At 38.6% G+C, this 27,008-nt stretch overlaps 1 protein-coding gene across 4 annotated transcripts in view; it reads left to right on the forward strand.

The window, feature by feature from the left end:
* Nucleotides 1–27,008, forward strand: part of asic1b (acid-sensing (proton-gated) ion channel 1b) — a 438,689-nt gene that overhangs the window by 401,814 nt on the left and 9,867 nt on the right. For all 4 annotated transcript variants that reach the window (XM_052474068.1, XM_052474067.1, XM_052474065.1 and 1 more), the window contains 3 exons: nt 1,386–1,536; nt 14,347–14,403; nt 15,087–15,240. In XM_052474068.1, the coding sequence (XP_052330028.1) occupies nt 1,386–1,536; nt 14,347–14,403; nt 15,087–15,240 (362 nt within the window). The remainder of the gene's footprint in view (nt 1–1,385; nt 1,537–14,346; nt 14,404–15,086; nt 15,241–27,008) is intronic.

Genomic DNA, 27,008 nt, shown 5'->3' on the forward strand with positions numbered 1-27,008 from the left:
GGACACATGGCTCTCGACCTTCGTCTCTCCCGAGAGTTGTAGCGATGAGACAAGATAGTAGCTACTAAACAATTGGACAAAGTGGGGGAGAAAAGGGGTAAAAGGTGAAAAAAATTAAAAAGCCTAAAGTCTTTCACAGACAGTTGCAAACGCACAAAGACTCGCGGAATCAAGCCTCCACAAATGCTTTCCAAAGGTACAATGAATGTGGGTGGCTTGGGTAGCGAATAGGGAACCACCAAGCATGGTGAAATCATTATTCAGACGGCTGGCTCTTTAGACAGGTATGAAACAGATGATGAGTTGGACAAACCCAGAGAAAACTAGTTTTGTATCCCAAAATGGCACCCCATTCCCTACACCCTATGGGCCCTGGTCAAAAGTAGTGCACTATATAGGGAATAGGGTCCTGGTCTAAAGTAGTGCACTATATAGGGAATAGGGTGTCATGTGGGACACTGTGTGTTACTCAGGCCATTGGGACCAGCACTGTTTAATTTCAATCTATTTTATTCTGCCTTCGCACCACTATGAATCCTCCCATCTGAAACACCAAATAGAGAAATCATTATCGTTTTCTAATCGATTTTGGGGAGGAGATGGGACAGAACGTGTGTGTGTGTGTGTGTGTGTGTGTGTCTCTCTCTCTCTGTGTGTGTGTGTGTGTGTGTGTGTGTGTGTGTGTGTGTGTGTGTGTGTGTGTGTGTGTGTGTGTGTGTGTGTGTGTGTGTGTGTGTGTGTGTGTGTGTGTGTGTGTGTGTGTGTGTGTGTGTGTGTGTGTGTGTGTGTGTGTGTGTGTGTGAACATGTATTGGTACACTCAATAATCCCCACTCTGAACCATGTCGTAGAAGGATCTATGTGTTTAGTTCATGTGTTGGTACTTACTTCATCACACACACACACACAGACACACACACACACACACACACACAAACACATACATCGGCCTCGGCCTCGCTAACTCACACACAGCCAGTGTGTCTAACTCCAGCCCTGCAAGGAGAGAAACAGGGTCATGCAGGCTTTTGTTCAAGCCCAGCGCTAACCTGATTGTAACTTATCGTGATTAGTAGAAAAGTACAATAAGGTAATGTTAGTGATGGACTGTAACAAAAGCCTGCACTGCAACTAACCAGGACTTTAGGCCTAGAAAAACAGAAAATGTTTATTTCATTTTTCTACAACATTGTTCAACGAGTTCCCAGAGATATCTGTCTCTCCTCTTTAGCAGTATAGGCGCAGAGTATTTCCTTCCATCTCTCTGTCTCTCCTCTATAGCTAATGTTCCTTCCTCCCCCATTGACTCAGACTTCTTCTGATCTCTCTCTGTCTCTGTCTCTGTCTCTGTCTCTCTCTCTCTCTCTCTCTCTCTCCCCCCTGTAGCTGACGTACCTGCCACCTCCGTGGGGCGACTGCAAGTCCACTCCCATAGACTCTGACTTCTTCAGCTCCTACAGCCTCACGGCCTGCCGTATCGACTGTGAGACACGTTACCTGGTGGAGAACTGTAACTGCCGCATGGTGCACATGCCTGGTAGGAGCCTCTCTCTCTCTCTCTCTCTCTCTCTGTCTCTCTCTCTCTCTCTCTCCCCCTCTCTCTCTCTCTCTCTCTCTCTCTCTCTCTCTCTCTCTCTCTCTCTCTCTCTCTCTCTCTCTCTCTCACTCTCTCAAGTTCAACTTCAGTGTATGGGGTTTTATTGGCACGGGAAACATATGTTTACATCGCCAAAGTAAGTGAAATAGACAAGAAACAAATGTGAAATAAAAGAGTAAAGGCATTTCAAGTGTCATATTATGTCTATAAACAGTGTTGTAATGATGTGCAAATAGTTCAAGTACAAAGGGGAAAATAAATTAACATAAATATGGGCTGTATTTGCAATGGTGTTTGTTCTTCACTGGTTGCCCTTTTCTTGTCACACATCTTGCTGCTTTGATTGTAAAGGAGTGAGTAACTGTCTGCAGGGAAGTCGGGCACAGGAGACCAGAAATGGGTAGCAAACTGAGCTCTTTATTGAGGCGAACAAAACACGGCGCTCAGAAAACTAAACACGCACGGGTTACAATAAACCCGGCGCAAACCAGCCTGGAGTACACATACAATTACACATAACAATAACACACAGACATGGGGGGGAAACAGAGGGTTATATGCAAGACGAGTAATGAGGGAATGCAAACCAGGTGTGCGGGAAAACAAGACAAAACAAATGGAAAATGAAAGGTGGATCGGCGATGGCTGGAAGACCGGTGAAGTCGACCACCGAACGCCGCCCGAACAAGGAGAGGGACCGACCTCGGCGGAAGTCGTGAAATTGATGGCACACTGTGGTATTTCACCCAATAGAGATGGAAGTTTATCGAAATTGGGTTTGTTTTCTAATTCTTTGTGGGTCTGTGTAATCTGAGGGAAATATGTGTCTCTAATTTGGTCATACATATGGCAGGAGGTTAGAAAGTGCAGCTCAGTTTCCACCTCATTTTTGTGGGCAGTGTGCACGTAGCCTGTCTTCACTTCTCTGCCTACGACAAATCTTCTCAATAGCAAGGCTATGCTCACTATGTGTCTGTACATAGTCAAAGCTTCTCTCTCTTACATATACACACACAATACCTGTAGAATTACAACTGGTACACATGCCTCATCCAAGTCCTGGCTCAGTGGAGTTTTCCAAAAAAGCTCAAAATGGGGGGCGGGTTGCCATACCCACCCCAAACACTAACTATACACTTAACCAATCACATTTCTTGCCTAAACTTAAATTGATTCTGCCCTTGAGGCAAAGGCCTCTAGAAAAAGATAGAATGTAGGAACATTTCCACCTGCCAAGTCAACCTCTCTGTCACAGACACTATAGGGAACCATGACTCAGTCAGCCTCTCTGTCACAGACGCTGTAGGGAACCATGACTCAGTCATCCTCTCTCTTACTGACACTATAGGGAACCATGACTCAGTCATCCTCTCTGTTACTGACACTATAGGGAACCATGACTCAGTCATCCTCTCTGTTACTGACACTATAGGGAACCATGACTCAGTCATCCTCTCTGTTACTGACACTATAGGGAACCATGACTCAGTCATCCTCTCTGTTACTGACACTATAGGGAACCATGACTCAGTCATCCTCTCTGTTACTGACACTATAGGGAACCATGACTCAGTCATCCTCTCTGTTACTGACACTATAGGGAACCGTGACTCAGTCGTCCTCGCTGTTACTGACACTATAGGGAACCATGACTCAGTCGTCCTCGCTGTTACTGACACTATAGGGAGACCATGACTCAGTCATCCTCTCTGTTACTGACACTATAGGGAACCATGACTCAGTCATCCTCGCTGTTACTGATGCTATAGGGAACCGTGACTCAGTCATCCTCTCTGTTACTGATGCTATAGGGAACCGTGACTCAGTCATCCTCTCTGTTACTGACACTATAGGGAACCGTGACTCAGTCATCCTCTGTGTTACTGACACTATAGGGAACCGTGACACAGTCATCCTCTCTCTTACTGATACTATAGGGAACCGTGACTCAGTCATCCTCTCTGTTACTGACACTATAGGGAACCGTGACTCAGTCATCCTCTCTGTTACTGACACTATAGGGAGACCATGACTCAGTCATCCTCTCTGTTACTGACACTATAGGGAACCGTGACTCAGTCATCCTCTCTGTTACAGACGCTGTAGGGAACCATGACTCAGTCATCCTCTCTGTTACTGATGCTATAGGGAACCATGACTCAGTCATCCTCTCTGTTACTGACACTATAGGGAACCGTGACTCAGTCGTCCTCTCTGTTACTGACACTATAGGGAACCGTGACCCAGAGTCACAAACAAAACTGTTAAAAACATGTGTAGTCACACTGCTATGGTTAGGTAGATTTAGTTGATATTGCTGTAGTGGAGTTTTTATCTCTGTTTGTCTAATGAGATATATTGTGTATCTTAGAGAAAGAGGTGACTGGGTGGAATGTGATAGATTGTGTATCTTAGAGACAGGGGTGACTGGGTGAAGATGAGAAAGATACAGAAAGACTCTTCACTTTATTATCTTTGTTCTATTTATTATCTTTGTTATCTTTGTTATATTTATTATCTGTGATCTATTAAAGCAATCAGGCCCGAGGGGGTATGGTAATATATCACGGCTAAGGGCAGTTTATACACGCAACGCAGAGTGCCTGGATACAGCCCTTAGCTGTAGTTTATTTGCCTATATAACACTTAACCCACGAGGTTACAAATGTAATTAGAAAAGACAAAACAAATGTTTTGTCATACCCGTGGTATATGGTCTGATATACCACAGTTTTCAGCCAATCAGCATTCAGGGCTTGAACCATCCAATTATAAAATGGGTAGTAGTGACCAACATTGGTTGTGCTGGATTCGTCAGAACAATTGCTATGCCAATGTGTGTCACCCTAATCAGTGTCAAGGCCAGATAAACAATATAATATCTGTTCTACTTATTTTGGGATTAGATCTAAATTTGGAATCTAGCTTTTATTATGATTCAGTCCTATAAAACCCATTGTTGTCAGCCTAGTCAGTGCTATCTAAATGTGGAATCTAGCTTTTATTCTAAATTGTTTCCATAACCAACACCTGTAATTGGTGCTTGTTAGAAATAGCAGTAGCAGTGTTATTCTGTGTGCTATGAAAAACACGTGTCCCCAGAGTATCAATCAGCAATCCGCCCTCCTCCACAGTGTCCCAAGTGGCACTCTATTCCCTATATAGGTCAGAAGTTTTGACTAGGGCTCTGGTCAGAAGAAATGCACTCTCTGGGGAATAGGGGGTGCATTAGGGACACTATCGTCCTCTGTAGCTTCTGTCATGATCTCATTCATTAATCCTCATCACTCCAGACCTGTCGGTGGCATTGTACTGGAACAGTGTGGCAGGGATGTGAATAACTATAGTTACTGAATGTCAACAGTGTGGCAGGGATGTGAATAACTATAGTTACTGAATGTCAACAGTGTGGCAGGGATGTGAATAACTATAGTTACTGAATGTCAACAGTGTGGCAGGGATGTGAATAACTATAGTTACTGAATGTCAACATTGTGGACAGGGATGTGAATAACTATAGTTACTGAATGTCAACAGTGTGGCAGGGATGTGAATAACTATAGTTACTGAATGTCAACAGTGTGGCAGGGATGTGAATAACTATAGTTACTGAATGTCAACAGTGTGGCAGGGATGTGAATAACTATAGTTACTGAATGTCAACAGTGTGGCAGGGATGTGAATAACTATAGTTACTGAATGTCAACATTGTGGCAGGGATGTGAATAACTATAGTTACTGAATGTCAACATTGTGGCAGGGATGTGAATAACTATAGTTACTGAATGTCAACAGTGTGACAGGGATGTGAATAACTATAGTTACTGAATGTCAACAGTGTGACAGGGATGTGAATAACTATAGTTACTGAATGTCAACAGTGTGGCAGGGATGTGAATAACTATAGTTACTGAATGTCAACAGTGTGGCAGGGATGTGAATAACTATAGTTACTGAATGTCAACAGTGTGGCAGGGATGTGAATAACTATAGTTACTGAATGTCAACAGTGTGACAGGGATGTGAATAACTATAGTTACTGAATGTCAACAGTGTGGCAGGGATGTGAATAACTATAGTTACTGAATGTCAACAGTGTGACAGGGATGTGAATAACTATAGTTACTGAATGTCAACAGTGTGGCAGGGATGTGAATAACTATAGTTACTGAATGTCAACAGTGTGACAGGGATGTGAATAACTATAGTTACTGAATGTCAACATTGTGGACAGGGATGTGAATAACTATAGTTACTGAATGTCAACATTGTGGACAGGGATGTGAATAACTATAGTTACTGAATGTCAACAGTGTGACAGGGATGTGAATAACTATAGTTACTGAATGTCAACATTGTGGACAGGGATGTGAATAACTATAGTTACTGAATGTCAACAGTGTGGACAGGGATGTGAATAACTATAGTTACTGAATGTCAACAGTGTGGACAGGGATGTGAATAACTATAGTTACTGAATGTCAACAGTGTGACAGGGATGTGAATAACTATAGTTACTGAATGTCAACATTGTGGACAGGGATGTGAATAACTATAGTTACTGAATGTCAACAGTGTGACAGGGATGTGAATAACTATAGTTACTGAATGTCAACAGTGTGGACAGGGATGTGAATAACTATAGTTACTGAATGTCAACAGTGTGACAGGGATGTGAATAACTATAGTTACTGAATGTCAACATTGTGGACAGGGATGTGAATAACTATAGTTACTGAATGTCAACAGTGTGGACAGGGATGTGAATAACTATAGTTACTGAATGTCAACATTGTGGACAGGGATGTGAATAACTATAGTTACTGAATGTCAACAGTGTGACAGGGATGTGAATAACTATAGTTACTGAATGTCAACATTGTGGACAGGGATGTGAATAACTATAGTTACTGAATGTCAACAGTGTGACAGGGATGTGAATAACTATAGTTACTGAATGTCAACATTGTGGACAGGGATGTGAATAACTATAGTTACTGAATGTCAACAGTGTGACAGGGATGTGAATAACTATAGTTACTGAATGTCAACAGTGTGGCAGGGATGTGAATAACTATAGTTACTGAATGTCAACAGTGTGACAGGGATGTGAATAACTATAGTTACTGAATGTCAACAGTGTGACAGGGATGTGAATAACTATAGTTACTGAATGTCAACAGTGTGGCAGGGATGTGAATAACTATAGTTACTGAATGTCAACAGTGTGGCAGGGATGTGAATAACTATAGTTACTGAATGTCAACAGTGTGGCAGGGATGTGAATAACTATAGTTACTGAATGTCAACAGTGTGACAGGGATGTGAATAACTATAGTTACTGAATGTCAACAGTGTGGCAGGGATGTGAATAACTATAGTTACTGAATGTCAACAGTGTGACAGGGATGTGAATAACTATAGTTACTGAATGTCAACAGTGTGACAGGGATGTGAATAACTATAGTTACTGAATGTCAACAGTGTGACAGGGATGTGAATAACTATAGTTACTGAATGTCAACATTGTGGACAGGGATGTGAATAACTATAGTTACTGAATGTCAACATTGTGGACAGGGATGTGAATAACTATAGTTACTGAATGTCAACAGTGTGACAGGGATGTGAATAACTATAGTTACTGAATGTCAACATTGTGGACAGGGATGTGAATAACTATAGTTACTGAATGTCAACAGTGTGGACAGGGATGTGAATAACTATAGTTACTGAATGTCAACATTGTGGACAGGGATGTGAATAACTATAGTTACTGAATGTCAACATTGTGGACAGGGATGTGAATAACTATAGTTACTGAATGTCAACATTGTGGACAGGGATGTGAATAACTATAGTTACTGAATGTCAACATTGTGGACAGGGATGTGAATAACTATAGTTACTGAATGTCAACAGTGTGGCAGGGATGTGAATAACTATAGTTACTGAATGTCAACAGTGTGGACAGGGATGTGAATAACTATAGTTACTGAATGTCAACATTGTGGACAGGGATGTGAATAACTATAGTTACTGAATGTCAACATTGTGGACAGGGATGTGAATAACTATAGTTACTGAATGTCAACAGTGTGACAGGGATGTGAATAACTATAGTTACTGAATGTCAACAGTGTGACAGGGATGTGAATAACTATAGTTACTGAATGTCAACAGTGTGGACAGGGATGTGAATAACTATAGTTACTGAATGTCAACAGTGTGGCAGGGATGTGAATAACTATAGTTACTGAATGTCAACAGTGTGGACAGGGATGTGAATAACTATAGTTACTGAATGTCAACAGTGTGACAGGGATGTGAATAACTATAGTTACTGAATGTCAACAGTGTGGCAGGGATGTGAATAACTATAGTTACTGAATGTCAACAGTGTGGACAGGGATGTGAATAACTATAGTTACTGAATGTCAACAGTGTGGCAGGGATGTGAATAACTATAGTTACTGAATGTCAACAGTGTGGACAGGGATGTGAATAACTATAGTTACTGAATGTCAACAGTGTGGCAGGGATGTGAATAACTATAGTTACTGAATGTCAACAGTGTGGACAGGGATGTGAATAACTATAGTTACTGAATGTCAACAGTGTGACAGGGATGTGAATAACTATAGTTACTGAATGTCAACAGTGTGACAGGGATGTGAATAACTATAGTTACTGAATGTCAACAGTGTGGCAGGGATGTGAATAACTATAGTTACTGAATGTCAACAGTGTGGACAGGGATGTGAATAACTATAGTTACTGAATGTCAACAGTGTGGCAGGGATGTGAATAACTATAGTTACTGAATGTCAACAGTGTGGACAGGGATGTGAATAACTATAGTTACTGAATGTCAACAGTGTGGCAGGGATGTGAATAACTATAGTTACAGAATGTCAACAGTGTGGACAGGGATGTGAATAACTATAGTTACTGAATGTCAACAGTGTGACAGGGATGTGAATAACTATAGTTACTGAATGTCAACAGTGTGGCAGGGATGTGAATAACTATAGTTACTGAATGTCAACAGTGTGACAGGGATGTGAATAACTATAGTTACTGAATGTCAACAGTGTGACAGGGATGTGAATAACTATAGTTACTGAATGTCAACAGTGTGGCAGGGATGTGAATAACTATAGTTACTGAATGTCAACAGTGTGGCAGGGATGTGAATAACTACAGTTACTGAATGTCAACAGTGTGGCAGGGATGTGAATAACTATAGTTACTGAATGTCAACAGTGTGACAGGGATGTGAATAACTATAGTTACTGAATGTCAACAGTGTGGCAGGGATGTGAATAACTATAGTTACTGAATGTCAACAGTGTGGCAGGGATGTGAATAACTATAGTTACTGAATGTCAACAGTGTGACAGGGATGTGAATAACTACAGTTACTGAATGTCAACAGTGTGGCAGGGATGTGAATAACTATAGTTACTGAATGTCAACAGTGTGACAGGGATGTGAATAACTATAGTTACTGAATGTCAACAGTGTGACAGGGATGTGAATAACTATAGTTACTGAATGTCAACAGTGTGACAGGGATGTGAATAACTATAGTTACTGAATGTCAACAGTGTGACAGGGATGTGAATAACTATAGTTACTGAATGTCAACAGTGTGACAGGGATGTGAATAACTATAGTTACTGAATGTCAACAGTGTGACAGGGATGTGAATAACTATAGTTACTGAATGTCAACAGTGTGACAGGGATGTGAATAACTATAGTTACTGAATGTCAACAGTGTGACAGGGATGTGAATAACTATAGTTACTGAATGTCAACAGTGTGACAGGGATGTGAATAACTATAGTTACTGAATGTCAACAGTGTGGCAGGGATGTGAATAACTATAGTTACTGAATGTCAACAGTGTGGACAGGGATGTGAATAACTATAGTTACTGAATGTCAACAGTGTGGCAGGGATGTGAATAACTATAGTTACTGAATGTCAACAGTGTGGACAGGGATGTGAATAACTATAGTTACTGAATGTCAACAGTGTGACAGGGATGTGAATAACTATAGTTACTGAATGTCAACAGTGTGACAGGGATGTGAATAACTATAGTTACTGAATGTCAACAGTGTGGCAGGGATGTGAATAACTATAGTTACTGAATGTCAACAGTGTGGACAGGGATGTGAATAACTATAGTTACTGAATGTCAACAGTGTGGCAGGGATGTGAATAACTATAGTTACTGAATGTCAACAGTGTGGACAGGGATGTGAATAACTATAGTTACTGAATGTCAACAGTGTGGCAGGGATGTGAATAACTATAGTTACTGAATGTCAACAGTGTGGACAGGGATGTGAATAACTATAGTTACTGAATGTCAACAGTGTGACAGGGATGTGAATAACTATAGTTACTGAATGTCAACAGTGTGGCAGGGATGTGAATAACTATAGTTACTGAATGTCAACAGTGTGACAGGGATGTGAATAACTATAGTTACTGAATGTCAACAGTGTGACAGGGATGTGAATAACTATAGTTACTGAATGTCAACAGTGTGGCAGGGATGTGAATAACTATAGTTACTGAATGTCAACAGTGTGGCAGGGATGTGAATAACTACAGTTACTGAATGTCAACAGTGTGGCAGGGATGTGAATAACTATAGTTACTGAATGTCAACAGTGTGACAGGGATGTGAATAACTATAGTTACTGAATGTCAACAGTGTGGCAGGGATGTGAATAACTATAGTTACTGAATGTCAACAGTGTGGCAGGGATGTGAATAACTATAGTTACTGAATGTCAACAGTGTGACAGGGATGTGAATAACTACAGTTACTGAATGTCAACAGTGTGGCAGGGATGTGAATAACTATAGTTACTGAATGTCAACAGTGTGACAGGGATGTGAATAACTATAGTTACTGAATGTCAACAGTGTGGCAGGGATGTGAATAACTATAGTTACTGAATGTCAACAGTGTGGCAGGGATGTGAATAACTACAGTTACTGAATGTCAACAGTGTGGACAGGGATGTGAATAACTATAGTTACTGAATGTCAACAGTGTGACAGGGATGTGAATAACTATAGTTACTGAATGTCAACAGTGTGGACAGGGATGTGAATAACTATAGTTACTGAATGTCAACAGTGTGACAGGGATGTGAATAACTATAGTTACTGAATGTCAACAGTGTGACAGGGATGTGAATAACTATAGTTACTGAATGTCAACAGTGTGACAGGGATGTGAATAACTATAGTTACTGAATGTCAACAGTGTGGCAGGGATGTGAATAACTATAGTTACTGAATGTCAACAGTGTGACAGGGATGTGAATAACTATAGTTACTGAATGTCAACAGTGTGACAGGGATGTGAATAACTATAGTTACTGAATGTCAACAGTGTGGACAGGGATGTGAATAACTATAGTTACTGAATGTCAACAGTGTGGCAGGGATGTGAATAACTATAGTTACTGAATGTCAACAGTGTGGACAGGGATGTGAATAACTATAGTTACTGAATGTCAACAGTGTGACAGGGATGTGAATAACTATAGTTACTGAATGTCAACAGTGTGACAGGGATGTGAATAACTATAGTTACTGAATGTCAACAGTGTGACAGGGATGTGAATAACTATAGTTACTGAATGTCAACAGTGTGGACAGGGATGTGAATAACTATAGTTACTGAATGTCAACAGTGTGACAGGGATGTGAATAACTATAGTTACTGAATGTCAACAGTGTGACAGGGATGTGAATAACTATAGTTACTGAATGTCAACAGTGTGGCAGGGATGTGAATAACTATAGTTACTGAATGTCAACAGTGTGACAGGGATGTGAATAACTATAGTTACTGAATGTCAACAGTGTGACAGGGATGTGAATAACTATAGTTACTGAATGTCAACAGTGTGACAGGGATGTGAATAACTATAGTTACTGAATGTCAACAGTGTGGCAGGGATGTGAATAACTATAGTTACTGAATGTCAACAGTGTGGCAGGGATGTGAATAACTATAGTTACTGAATGTCAACAGTGTGGCAGGGATGTGAATAACTATAGTTACTGAATGTCAACAGTGTGGCAGGGATGTGAATAACTATAGTTACTGAATGTCAACAGTGTGGCAGGGATGTGAATAACTATAGTTACTGAATGTCAACAGTGTGGACAGGGATGTGAATAACTATAGTTACTGAATGTCAACAGTGTGGCAGGGATGTGAATAACTACAGTTACTGAATGTCAACAGTGTGACAGGGATGTGAATAACTATAGTTACTGAATGTCAACAGTGTGGCAGGGATGTGAATAACTATAGTTACTGAATGTCAACAGTGTGGACAGGGATGTGAATAACTATAGTTACTGAATGTCAACAGTGTGGCAGGGATGTGAATAACTATAGTTACTGAATGTCAACAGTGTGGACAGGGATGTGAATAACTACAGTTACTGAATGTCAACAGTGTGGCAGGGATGTGAATAACTACAGTTACTGAATGTCAACAGTGTGACAGGGATGTGAATAACTATAGTTACTGAATGTCAACAGTTTGGCAGGGATGTGAATAACTACAGTTACTGAATGTCAACAGTGTGGCAGGGATGTGAATAACTACAGTTACTGAATGTCAACAGTGTGACAGGGATGTGAATAACTATAGTTACTGAATGTCAACAGTGTGACAGGGATGTGAATAACTATAGTTACTGAATGTCAACAGTGTGACAGGGATGTGAATAACTATAGTTACTGAATGTCAACAGTGTGGCAGGGATGTGAATAACTATAGTTACTGAATGTCAACAGTGTGGCAGGGATGTGAATAACTATAGTTACTGAATGTCAACAGTGTGGCAGGGATGTGAATAACTATAGTTACTGAATGTCAACAGTGTGACAGGGATGTGAATAACTATAGTTACTGAATGTCAACAGTGTGGCAGGGATGTGAATAACTATAGTTACTGAATGTCAACAGTGTGGCAGGGATGTGAATAACTATAGTTACTGAATGTCAACAGTGTGGCAGGGATGTGAATAACTATAGTTACTGAATGTCAACAGTGTGACAGGGATGTGAATAACTATAGTTACTGAATGTCAACAGTGTGGCAGGGATGTGAATAACTATAGTTACTGAATGTCAACAGTGTGGCAGGGATGTGAATAACTATAGTTACTGAATGTCAACAGTGTGACAGGGATGTGAATAACTATAGTTACTGAATGTCAACAGTGTGACAGGGATGTGAATAACTATAGTTACTGAATGTCAACAGTGTGACAGGGATGTGAATAACTATAGTTACTGAATGTCAACAGTGTGACAGGGATGTGAATAACTATAGTTACTGAATGTCAACAGTGTGGCAGGGATGTGAATAACTATAGTTACTGAATGTCAACCGATGACATCAGTCATTAAATGAGGAGATTAGATCAACATGGTAGGAGGAGTACTCCAGGCAGATAAGACCGATGACATCAGTCATTAAATGAGGAGATTAGATCAACATGGTAGGAGGGGTACTCCAGGCAGATAAGACTGATGACATCAGTCATTAAATGAGGAGATTAGATCAACATGGTAGGAGGAATACTCCAGGCAGATAAGACCGATGACATCAGTCATTAAATGAGGAGATTAGATCAACATGGTAGGAGGAATACTCCAGGCAGATAAGACCGATGACATCAGTCATTAAATGAGGAGATTAGATCAACATGGTAGGAGGAGTACTCCAGGCAGATAAGACCCATGACATCAGTCATTAAATGAGGAGATTAGATCAACATGGTAGGAGGAGTACTCCAGGCAGATAAGACCCATGACATCAGTCATTAAATGAGGAGATTAGATCAACATGGTAGGAGGAATACTCCAGGCAGATAAGACCGATGACATCAGTCATTAAATGAGGAGATTAGATCAACATGGTAGGAGGAGTACTCCAGGCAGATAAGACCCATGACATCAGTCATTAAATGAGGAGATTAGATCAACATGGTAGGAGGAGTACTCCAGGCAGATAAGACCCATGACATCAGTCATTAAATGAGGAGATTAGATCAACATGGTAGGAGGAGTACTCCAGGCAGATAAGACCGATGACATCAGTCATTAAATGAGGAGATTAGATCAACATGGTAGGAGGAATACTCCAGGCAGATAAGACCGATGACATCAGTCATTAAATGAGGAGATTAGATCAACATGGTAGGAGGAATACTCCAGGCAGATAAGACCGATGACATCAGTCATTAAATGAGGAGATTAGATCAACATGGTAGGAGGAATACTCCAGGCAGATAAGACCCATGACATCAGTCATTAAATGAGGAGATTAGATCAACATGGTAGGAGGAGTACTCCAGGCAGATAGTGCTCCTGAGTGGCACAGTGGTCTAAGGCACTGCATCTCAGTGCAAGAGGTGTCACTGCAGTCCCTGGTTCAAATCCAGGCTGTTTCACATCTGGCTGTGATTGGGACTACCATAGGGCCAGCATCGTCTGGGTTTGGTCAGTGTAGGCCATCATTGTAAATAACAATTTTTTCTTGACTGGTAAAATAAAACATTTATTTTTTATATAAGACATATGAAATCAATCAAGAGAGAACAAGGAGTTGTAATGACAGAGATGTCCCCTCTTCATCCTCTTCCTCATCCAGGACATTGTGTTCTGTCTCTCTGTCATGTTTTCCTCAGGAGATGCCCCATACTGTACCCCAGAGCAGTACAAGGAGTGTGCCGACCCTGCCTTGGGTAAGTAAAACCTCCTATCTCTGTCCGTTCACGAAGCCAGGTCCATACAGAAATGGGTAATCTAGATCAGTGTGGAAGTACTTGACTGGCCTACACAGAGCCCTGACTTCAACCCCATGGAACGCCGACTGTGAGCCAGTCCTAATTGCCCAACATCAGTGCCCGACCACACTAATGCTCTTGTGGCTGAATGGAAGCAAGTCCCCACAGCGATGTTCCAACATCTAGTGGAAAGCCTTCCCAGAAGAGTGGAGGCTGTTATAGCAGCAAAGGGGGGACAAACTCCATATTAATGCCCATGATTTTGGAATGAGATCTTCAACAAGCAGGTGTCCACATACTTTTGGTCATGTAGTCTCTCTCTCTCTCTCTCCATCCCTCCCTCCCACTGGGTACAGACGTCAGTTCAACATTTAGTTTTGATTTACGTTTGGTTGAGTTGTCAACGTGAAATCAACAAAACATTTCACCATGTCATTTGCAAATCCAATCAGTTTTAAGTGTTGATTCATGTGTAAACGTGGTTGAAAATGATGTGGAATCCATGTTGAATCAACCAGTTTTTGCTGAGTGGATTATCTGTTTCTCACGGCCCGCAACGTGCTGTAGTGCACTACATATAAAGGACAACTGTCCCCTTGTTGTGTCCCCATGTTGTGTCCCCTTGTTGTGTCCCCTTATAGACTTTCTGGTGGAGAGGGATAATGACTACTGCGTGTGTGAGACACCCTGCAACATGACGCGCTTTGGAAAGGAGATGTCCTTCGTCAAGATTCCCAGTAAGGCCTCAGCCAAGTACCTGGCCAAGAAGTACAACAAGACTGAGCAATACATTGCGTAAGTCAACCTGTCTGTTCCTTATCTATCTGTCAAGTGTGGAAGTCAACCTGTCTGCTCCTTATCTATCTGTCAAGTGTGGAAGTTAACCTGTCTGTTCCTTATCTGTCTGTCAAGTGTGGAAGTTAACCTGTCTGTTCCTTATCTGTCTGTCAAGTGTGGAAGTCAACCTGTCTGTTCCTTATCTGTCTGTCAAGTGTGGAAGTTAACCTGTCTGTTCCTTATCTGTCTGTCAAGTGTGGAAGTCAACCTGTCTGTTCCTTATCTGTCTGTCAAGTGTGGAAGTTAACCTGTCTGTTCCTTATCTGTCTGTCAAGTGTGGAAGTTAACCTGTCTGTTCCTTATCTATCTGTCAAGTGTGGAAGTTAACCTGTCTGTTCCTTATCTGTCTGTCAAGTGTGGAAGTTAACCTGTCTGTTCCTTATCTGTCTGTCAAGTGTGGAAGTTAACCTGTCTGTTCCTTATCTGTCTGTCAAGTGTGGAAGTCAACCTGTCTGTTCCTTATCTGTCTGTCAAGTGTGGAAGTCAACCTGTCTGTTCCTTATCTGTCTGTCAAGTGTGGAAGTTAACCTGTCTGTTCCTTATCTGTCTGTCAAGTGTGGAAGTCAACCTGTCTGTTCCTTATCTATCTGTCAAGTGTGGAAGTTAACCTGTCTGTTCCTTATCTGTCTGTCAAGTGTGGAAGTCAACCTGTCTGTTCCTTATCTATCTGTCAAGTGTGGAAGTTAACCTGTCTGCTCCTTATCTGTCTGTCAAGTGTGGAAGTTAACCTGTCTGCTCCTTATCTGTCTGTCAAGTGTGGTAGTTAACCTGTCTGTTCCTTATCTGTCTGTCAAGTGTGGAAGTTAACCTGTCTGTTCCTTATCTGTCTGTCAAGTGTGGAAGTCAACCTGTCTGTTCCTTATCTGTCTGTCAAGTGTGGAAGTTAACCTGTCTGCTCCTTATCTGTCTGTCAAGTGTGGAAGTTAACCTGTATGTTCCTTATCTGTCTGTCAAGTGTGGAAGTCAACCTGTCTGCTCCTTATCTGTCTGTCAAGTGTGGAAGTTTAAATAAAGGACAATATGATGCATTACATTGCCTTGCGAAAGTATTCGGCCCCCTTGAACTTTGCGACCCTTTGCCACATTTCAGGCTTCAAACATAAAGATATAAAACTGTATTTTTTGTGAAGAATCAACAACAAGTGGGACACAATCATGAAGTGGAACGACATTTATTGGATATTTCAAACTTTTTTAACAAATCAAAAACTGAAAAATTGAGCCTTATGATTCAGTACTACACAGATTGGTTTAATTATTAAACTAAATGGTAACACGGGATAAACATACACACTTAATACATTAAAAACACATCCCTATTAGACAGACAACAATATGGCTGCTTGTACCAAAAGACATGGAGAGGGAGAGAGACAGAGAGAAAGAGAGAGAGAGAGACAGAGAGAGAGACAGAGAGAGACAGACAGAGAGAGAGACTCTCTATGGCCAGGGTGTGACAGAGAGAGAGAGCGACAGAGACACAGAGACAGAGACAGAGAGAGACAGACAGAGAGAGAGACTCTCTATGGCCAGGGTGTGACAGAGAGAGAGAGCGACAGAGACACAGAGACAGAGACAGAGAGAGACAGATAGAGAGAGACACAGGGACACTTAAAGTTGGTACATTTAGAAACTACTCTCACTTATAGTACTCCTATATTTTGCATACGAACCGCCGTCCACTTGGAGTAAGAAATAATTTTTTACATGAAAATAACTTGGTTCGCCATGTATCTCTCTGAACCGGGTCGCCTTGGAAAGGGTGTTGGGCCTTTTGGGGCACACTTGTAAGGCTTTGATTGTCCAAAAGGGATTCCCTCTGTTGTTCTCCTCTGCAGCCAGTGGCTTGTTGTGTAGTTCTGAACAGAACTACAGAGTTTATTTTCCTTCCATTTCACTCTTGATGATGCTTTGTTGAAGGTAGGCTAGCCAGCCTTATCGATGGTTTCCCAGTGGGGTGATGAGAGTAGTGTAATATGATGGTTTGAGAAGGGTAATAGAATGGTCCCACTTAAATTCACTTTTCTAGATACTTTACTTAGGACAGCTAATCAGCCGTACCAGTGATTGTCCGGGAGGGGAGTTTATCGTCTCTACCTCGTGTTGAGATTCAGAGTTCAAACCACTTTAAACGTGCAGCTGCAACTTCACATCTTTCTGGTCTGGTAGGTTAGTTTTGTTACCCATCATTTATGCAGTTTGTTCGAGAGGGGTGGTTCCATCAGACTGACACACTCTCTGACCTCACTCTGGGGAGTGACTTGTCACTTGTACAAAGTTATGTAAAACTATTATCTCTTATGGCTCCTAAAATCATGTCCCTCTCTTAACAAAAAACACTTTCATCATTTTTCAAATTTCACGCACAATGCATCAGATGGACACATAATGGCCTCTGAAAATTCCCAATGTTCTATTTGAAATATTGTTCCAGGATTCGCTTTAGAACGTGGTTAGAGTTTCGTCAGGAACATAGGCCTCTGGTGAACATTGGAGAGGTGTGTCTGGATGTTCTGTCCTCGATTTACAACAGGGTGTGAGGTTTCAATGTAACGGTCATCGTTGTATGAAGAAGTGGACCAAAGCGCAGCGTGGTAAGTGTTCATGATTTATCAAAAGAACTGAACACTGAATAACAAAGAGAACGAACGAAACCGAAACAGTTCTGTCTGGTGCAGACACAAAAACAGAAAACAACTACCCACAAAACAGAGGTGGGAAAAGGCTACCTAAGTATGGTTCTCAATCAGAGACAACGATAGACAGCTGCCTCTGATTGAGAACCACACCCGGCCAAGCACACAGAAATAGAAAAAACATAGAACAAAACATAGAATGCCCACCCCAACTCACAGTACCCCCTCCAAAGGTGCGGTCGCAAAACCTAACCCTATAGGGGAGGGTCTGGGTGGGCATCTATCCGTGGTGGCGGCTCTGGTGCGGGACGTGTACCCCGCTCCACCTTAGGCTTGGCCCACTTAGGTGGCGCCTCTGGCTCCTGTCTGAAGCGCCCGGACTGGAGGGCGACTCTGGCAGCTCCGGACAGGAGGGCGACTCTGGCAGCTCAGGACAGGAGGGCGACTCTGGCAGCTCCGGACAGGAGGGCGACTCTGGCAGCTCCGGACAGGAGGGCGACTCTGGCAGCTCCGGACAGGAGGGCGACTCTGGCAGCTCCGGACAGGAGGGCGACTCTGGCAGCTCCGGACCGGAGGGCGGCTCTGGCAGCTCTGGACAGGAGGGCGACTCTAGCAGCTCCGGACAGGAGGGCGACTCTGGCAGCTCCGGACAGGAGGGCGACTCTGGCACAAGACTTACCAGGCTGGGGAGACATGGAGGAGGCCTTGTCCTTGGCCGAAACACCGGATACACTGGGCCGTGGATGCACACTGGAGGTCTCGAGCTAAGAGCCTGCACAAACCGTCCTGGCTGGATGGTGATTTTGGCCCGGCACGTGCGGTGCGCAGGCACAGGACGCACTGGGCTGTGCAGACGCACTGGGGACACAGTGCGCAGAGCTGGCGCAGGACTCACCGGGCTGTGGAGGCGCACTGGAGGTCTGGAGCGTGGGGCTGAGACAGTCTTCACCAGACGGCTAGCACGCTCCTCAGGACGAGTATGGAGAGCTGACTCAGGTGACGTCAAATCGAGGACATGCTCTGTCGGGTGGAACCACACCCGGCCAAACACACAGAAATAGAAAACATAGAACAAAACATAGAATGCCCACCCCAACTCACGCCCTGACCAAACCAAAATAGAGACATAAAAATGATCTCTAAGGTCAGGGCGTGACAGTCAACCCCCACCAGTTCCCTCCTCCCCCCTCTGCGGGTGAGACGGGGTCTGGTTGAAGTCATTTATTGCAAAGCTGATCTGACCTATATGGATCCTCACTGGACAGTCATTACACAGGGCACCAGAAGGTGGGATTGTCTGACTGTTGCTCTCATGCCAGCTGCTCTAGGGTGTGTGTGTGTATTAGACAGTTCCAGTGGGTCAGAGATCCCAGGTTAATCAGAAGAGTAAGGAGAGGAGCTGACAACCGTTTGTCTGGCGACAACGTGATGTGCACACGCTGACACTGAAACGTAACACACAGCCGCTCCTGCAAATCAGAGGAGAGAGAGACAGAGAGAATGTCAGGGAGTTTATTATACATGTTCTACGTTCTATATGTGATTCAGATTATACATGTTCTACATTCTATATGTGATTCAGATTATACATGTTCTACATTCTACATGTGATTCAGATTATACATGTTCTACATTCTATATGTGATTCAGATTATATGTGTTCTACATTCTATATGTGATTCAGATTATACATGTTCTACATTCTACATGTGATTCAGATTATACATGTTCTACATTCTACATGTGATTCAGATTATACATGTTCTACATTCTACATGTGATTCAGATTATACATGTTCTACATTCTATATGTGATTCAGATTATACATGTTCTACATTCTATATGTGATTCAGATTATACATGTTCTACGTTCTATATGTGATTCAGATTATACATGTTCTACATTCTATATGTGATTCAGATTATATATGTTCTACATTCTACATGTGATTCAGATTATACATGTTCTACGTTCTATATGTGATTCAGATTATACATGTTCTACATTCTATATGTGACTCAGATTATACATGTTCTACATTCTATATGTGATTCAGATTATACATGCTCTACATTCTATATGTGATTCAGATTATACATGTTCTACATTCTACATGTGATTCAGATTATACATGTTCTACATTCTACATGTGATTCAGATTATACATGTTCTACATTCTATATGTGATTCAGATTATACATGTTCTACATTCTACATGTGATTCAGATTATACATGTTCTACATTCTATATGTGATTCAGATTATACATGTTCTACATTCTATATGTGATTCAGATTATACATGTTCTACATTCTACATGTGATTCAGATTATACATGTTCTACATTCTACATGTGATTCAGATTATACATGTTCTACATTCTATATGTGATTCAGATTATATGTGTTCTACATTCTATATGTGATTCAGATTATACATGTTCTACATTCTACATGTGATTCAGATTATACATGTTCTACATTCTACATGTGATTCAGATTATACATGTTCTACATTCTACATGTGATTCAGATTATATGTGTTCTACATTCTATATGTGATTCAGATTATATGTGTTCTACATTCTATATGTGATTCAGATTATACGTGCTCTACATTCTATATGTGATTCAGATTATACATGTTCTACATTCTATATGTGATTCAGATTATACATGTTCTACGTTCTATATGTGATTCAGATTATACATGTTCTACATTCTATATGTGATTCAGATTATACATGCTCTACATTCTATATGTGATTCAGATTATATGTGTTCTACATTCTATATGTGATTCAGATTATACATGTTCTACGTTCTATATGTGATTCAGATTATATGTGTTCTACATTCTATATGTGATTAAGATTATATGTGTTCTACATTCTATATGTGATTCAGATTATACATGTTCTACATTCTATATGTGATTCAGATTATATGTGTTCTACATTCTACATGTGATTCAGATTATACATGTTCTACATTCTACATGTGATTCAGATTATACATGTTCTACATTCTATATGTGATTCAGATTATACATGCACTACATTCTATATGTGATTCAGATTATACATGTTCTACATTCTACATGTGATTCAGATTATACATGTTCTACATTCTACATGTGATTCAGATTATACATGTTCTACATTCTATATGTGATTCAGATTATACATGTTCTACATTCTACATGTGATTCAGATTATACATGTTCTACATTCTATATGTGATTCAGATTATACATGTTCTACATTCTATATGTGATTCAGATTATACATGCACTACATTCTATATGTGATTCAGATTATACATGTTCTACATTCTACATGTGATTCAGATTATACATGTTCTACATTCTACATGTGATTCAGATTATACATGTTCTACATTCTATATGTGATTCAGATTATACATGTTCTACATTCTACATGTGATTCAGATTATACATGTTCTACATTCTATATGTGATTCAGATTATACATGTTCTACATTCTATATGTGATTCAGATTATACATGTTCTACATTCTACATGTGATTCAGATTATACATGTTCTACATTCTACATGTGATTCAGATTATACATGTTCTACATTCTATATGTGATTCAGATTATACATGTTCTACATTCTACATGTGATTCAGATTATACATGTTCTACATTCTACATGTGATTCAGATTATACATGTTCTACATTCTACATGTGATTCAGATTATACATGTTCTACATTCTACATGTGATTCAGATTATATGTGTTCTACATTCTATATGTGATTCAGATTATATGTGTTCTACATTCTACATGTGATTCAGATTATACATGCTCTACATTCTATATGTGATTCAGATTATACATGTTCTATATTCTATATGTGATTCAGATTATAGATGTTCTACGTTCTATATGTGATTCAGATTATACATGTTCTACATTCTATATGTGATTCAGATTATACATGTTCTACGTTCTATATGTGATTCAGATTATACATGTTCTACATTCTATATGTGATTCAGATTATATGTGTTCTACATTCTATACGTGATTCAGATTATATGTGTTCTACATTCTATATGTGATTCAGATTATATGTGTTCTACATTCTATATGTGATTCAGATTATACATGTTCTACGTTCTATATGTGATTCAGATTATACATGTTCTACGTTCTATATGTGATTCAGATTATACATGTTCTACATTCTATATGTGATTCAGATTATATGTGTTCTACATTCTATATGTGATTAAGATTATATGTGTTCTACATTCTACATGTGATTCAGATTATATGTGTTCTACATTCTATATGTGATTCAGATTATATGTGTTCTACATTCTATATGTAATTCAGATTATACATGTTCTACATTCTATATGTGATTCAGATTATATGTGTTCTACATTCTATATGTGATTCAGATTATATGTGTTCTACATTCTATATGTGATTCAGATTATACATGCTCTACATTCTATATGTGATTCAGATTATACATGTTCTACATTCTATATGTGATTCAGATTATACATGTTCTACGTTCTATATGTGATTCAGATTATACATATATGTTCTACATTCTATATGTGATTCAGATTATATGTGTTCTACATTCTATATGTGATTCAGATTATACATATATGTTCTACATTCTATATGTGATTCAGATCATATGTGTTCTACATTCTATATGTGATTCAGATTATACATGTTCTACATTCTATATGTGATTCAGATTATATGTGTTCTACATTCTATATGTGATTCAGATTATACATATTCTACATTCTATATGTGACTCAGATTATACATGTTCTACATTCTATATGTGATTCAGATTATACATGTTCTACGTTCTATATGTGATTCAGATCATATGTGTTCTACATTCTATATGTGATTCAGATTATACATATATGTTCTACATTCTATATGTGATTCAGATTATACATATTCTACATTCTATATGTGACTCAGATTATACATGTTCTACATTCTATATGTGATTCAGATTATACATGTTCTACATGTGATTCAGATTATACATATATGTTCTACATTCTATATGTGATTCAGATTATACATATTCTACATTCTATGTGACTCAGTTTATACATGTTCTACATGCTATATGTGATTCAGATTATATGTGTTCTACATTCTATATGTGACTCAGATTATACATGTTCTACATTCTATATGTGATTCAGATTATACATGTTCTACATTCTATATGTGATTCAGATTATACATGCTCTACATTCTATATGTGATTCAGATTATACATGTTCTACGTTCTATATGTGATTCAGATTATACATGTTCTACATTCTATATGTGATTCAGATTATATATGTTCTACATTCTACATGTGATTCAGATTATATGTGTTCTACATTCTATATGTGATTCAGATTATACATGTTCTACATTCTATATGTGATTCAGATTATGTGTTCTACATTCTATATGTGATTCAGATTATACATGTTCTACATTCTATATGTGATTCAGATTATACGTGTTCTACATTCTATATGTGATTCAGATTATACATGTTCTACATTCTATATGTGATTCAGATTATACATGTTCTACATTCTATATGTGATTCAGATTATACATATATGTTCTACATTCTATATGTGATTCAGATTATATGTGTTCTACATTCTATATGTGATTCAGATTATACATGTTCTACGTTCTATATGTGATTCAGATTATACATATATGTTCTACATTCTATATGTGATTCAGATTATATGTGTTCTACATTCTATATGTGATTCAGATTATACATGTTCTACATTCTATATGTGATTCAGATTATACATGTTCTACGTTCTATATGTGATTCAGATTATACATATATGTTCTACATTCTATATGTGATTCAGATTATACATATTCTACATTCTATATGTGACTCAGATTATACATGTTCTACATTCTATATGTGATTCAGATTATACATGTTCTACATGTGATTCAGATTATATATGTTCTACGTTATATATGTGATTCAGATTATACATATATGTTCTACATTCTATATGTGATTCAGATTATACATATTCTACATTCTATATGTGATTCAGATTATACATGTTCTACATTCTATATGTGATTCAGATTATATGTGTTCTACATTCTATATGTGATTCAGATTATACATGTTCTACGTTCTATATGTGATTCAGATTATACATATATGTTCTACATTCTATATGTGATTCAGATTATATGTGTTCTACATTCTATATGTGATTCAGATTATACATGTTCTACATTCTATATGTGATTCAGATTATACATGTTCTACGTTCTATATGTGATTCAGATTATACATATATGTTCTACATTCTATATGTGATTCAGATTATACATACTCTACATTCTATATGTGATTCAGATTATATGTGCTCTACATTCTATATGTGATTCAGATTATACATGTTCTACATTCTATATGTGACTCAGATTATACATGTTCTACATTCTATATGTGATTCAGATTATACATGTTCTACATTCTATATGTGATTCAGATTATACATATATGTTCTACATTCTATATGTGATTCAGATTATACATGTTCTACATTCTATATGTGATTCAGATTATACATGTTCTACATTCTACATGTGATTCAGATTATACATGTTCTACATTCTATATGTGATTCAGATTATACATATATGTTCTACATTCTATATGTGATTCAGATTATATGTGTTCTACATTCTATATGTGATTCAGATTATACATATATGTTCTACATTCTATATGTGATTCAGATTATACATGTTCTACATTCTATATGTGATTCAGATTATACATGTTCTACATTATATATGTGATTCAGATTATACATGTTCTACGTTCTATATGTGATTCAGATTATACATGTTCTACATTCTATATGTGATTCAGATTATACGTGTTCTACATTCTATATGTGATTCAGATTATACATGTTCTACATTCTATATGTGATTCAGATTATACATGTTCTACATTCTATATGTGACTCAGATTATACATGTTCTACATTCTATATGTGATTCAGATTATACATGCTCTACATTCTATATGTGATTCAGATTATACATGTTCTACATTCTATATGTGATTCAGATTATACATGTTCTACATTCTATATGTGATTCAGATTATACATGTTCTACATTCTATATGTGATTCAGATTATACATGCTCTACATTCTATATGTGATTCAGATTATACATGCTCTACATTCTATATGTGACTCAGATTATACATGTTCTACATTCTATATGTGATTCAGATTATACATGTTCTACATTCTATATGTGATTCAGATTATATATGTTCTACGTTATATATGTGATTCAGATTATACATATATGTTCTACATTCTATATGTGATTCAGATTATACATATTCTACATTCTATATGTGATTCAGATTATACATGTTCTACATTCTATATGTGATTCAGATTATATGTGTTCTACATTCTATATGTGATTCAGATTATACATGTTCTACATTCTATATGTGATTCAGATTATACATATATGTTCTACATTCTATATGTGATTCAGATTATATGTGTTCTACATTCTATATGTGATTCAGATTATACATGTTCTACATTCTATATGTGATTCAGATTATACATGTTCTACGTTCTATATGTGATTCAGATTATACATATATGTTCTACATTCTATATGTGATTCAGATTATACATATTCTACATTCTATATGTGATTCAGATTATACATGCTCTACATTCTATATGTGATTCAGATTATACATGTTCTACATTCTATATGTGACTCAGATTATACATGTTCTACATTCTATATGTGATTCAGATTATACATGTTCTACATTCTATATGTGATTCAGATTATACATATATGTTCTACATTCTATATGTGATTCAGATTATACATGTTCTACATTCTATATGTGATTCAGATTATACATGTTCTACATTCTACATGTGATTCAGATTATACATGTTCTACATTCTATATGTGATTCAGATTATACATATATGTTCTACATTCTATATGTGATTCAGATTATATGTGTTCTACATTCTATATGTGATTCAGATTATACATATATGTTCTACATTCTATATGTGATTCAGATTATACATGTTCTACGTTCTATATGTGATTCAGATTATACATATATGTTCTACATTCTATATGTGATTCAGATTATATGTGTTCTACATTCTATATGTGATTCAGATTATACATGCTCTACATTCTATATGTGATTCAGATTATACATGTTCTACATTCTATATGTGATTCAGATTATACATGTTCTACATTCTATATGTGACTCAGATTATACATGTTCTACATTCTATATGTGATTCAGATTATACATGCTCTACATTCTATATGTGATTCAGATTATACATGCTCTACATTCTATATGTGATTCAGATTATACATGTTCTACATTCTATATGTGACTCGGATTTGCCTGAGTCACAAAGTCTTGTTTGTGAACATCAAAAGTATTTTCTGATTGACTAGATTTACTGTGATTTTAGTTACGTCAAAGCCATGATAAAGGTATTAAAACATGTACCTGCCGATTTATCGTCAAAGAGAAACAGCTGTAGTGTTGATGGTTCCAATTGGCACCGTATTCCCTATGTAGCCCTGGTCAAAAGTAGTGCACTATTTATGGAATAGGGTGCAGTTTTGGGATGCACACTAGTAGTCTAACTTGCCCTGCATTTGGATTCCTGTAGTTTCGACACAACACTTGTTTACCAGATATTCAGAAACTAAATAATCCACTGTGCCCGAGGCCTTGATGTACAGTAATCCCTGCTTCACATTCTACAGACAAGAGATGAGAGAGGGAAAGAGTGATGAGAGAGAGAGGTACCAAAGGTATGTGGACACCTGCCTGTCGAACATCTTGTTCCAAATTCATGGGCATTAAAATGGAGCTGCTATAACAGCCTCTTCTCATCTGGGAAGGCTTTCCACTAGATGTTGGAACATTGCTGCGGGAACTTCCATTCAGCCAAAAGAGCATTAGTG

The sequence above is a fragment of the Oncorhynchus keta genome, chromosome 21 (assembly GCF_023373465.1).
Source record: "Oncorhynchus keta strain PuntledgeMale-10-30-2019 chromosome 21, Oket_V2, whole genome shotgun sequence".
Taxonomy (NCBI): Eukaryota; Metazoa; Chordata; class Actinopteri; order Salmoniformes; family Salmonidae; genus Oncorhynchus; species Oncorhynchus keta.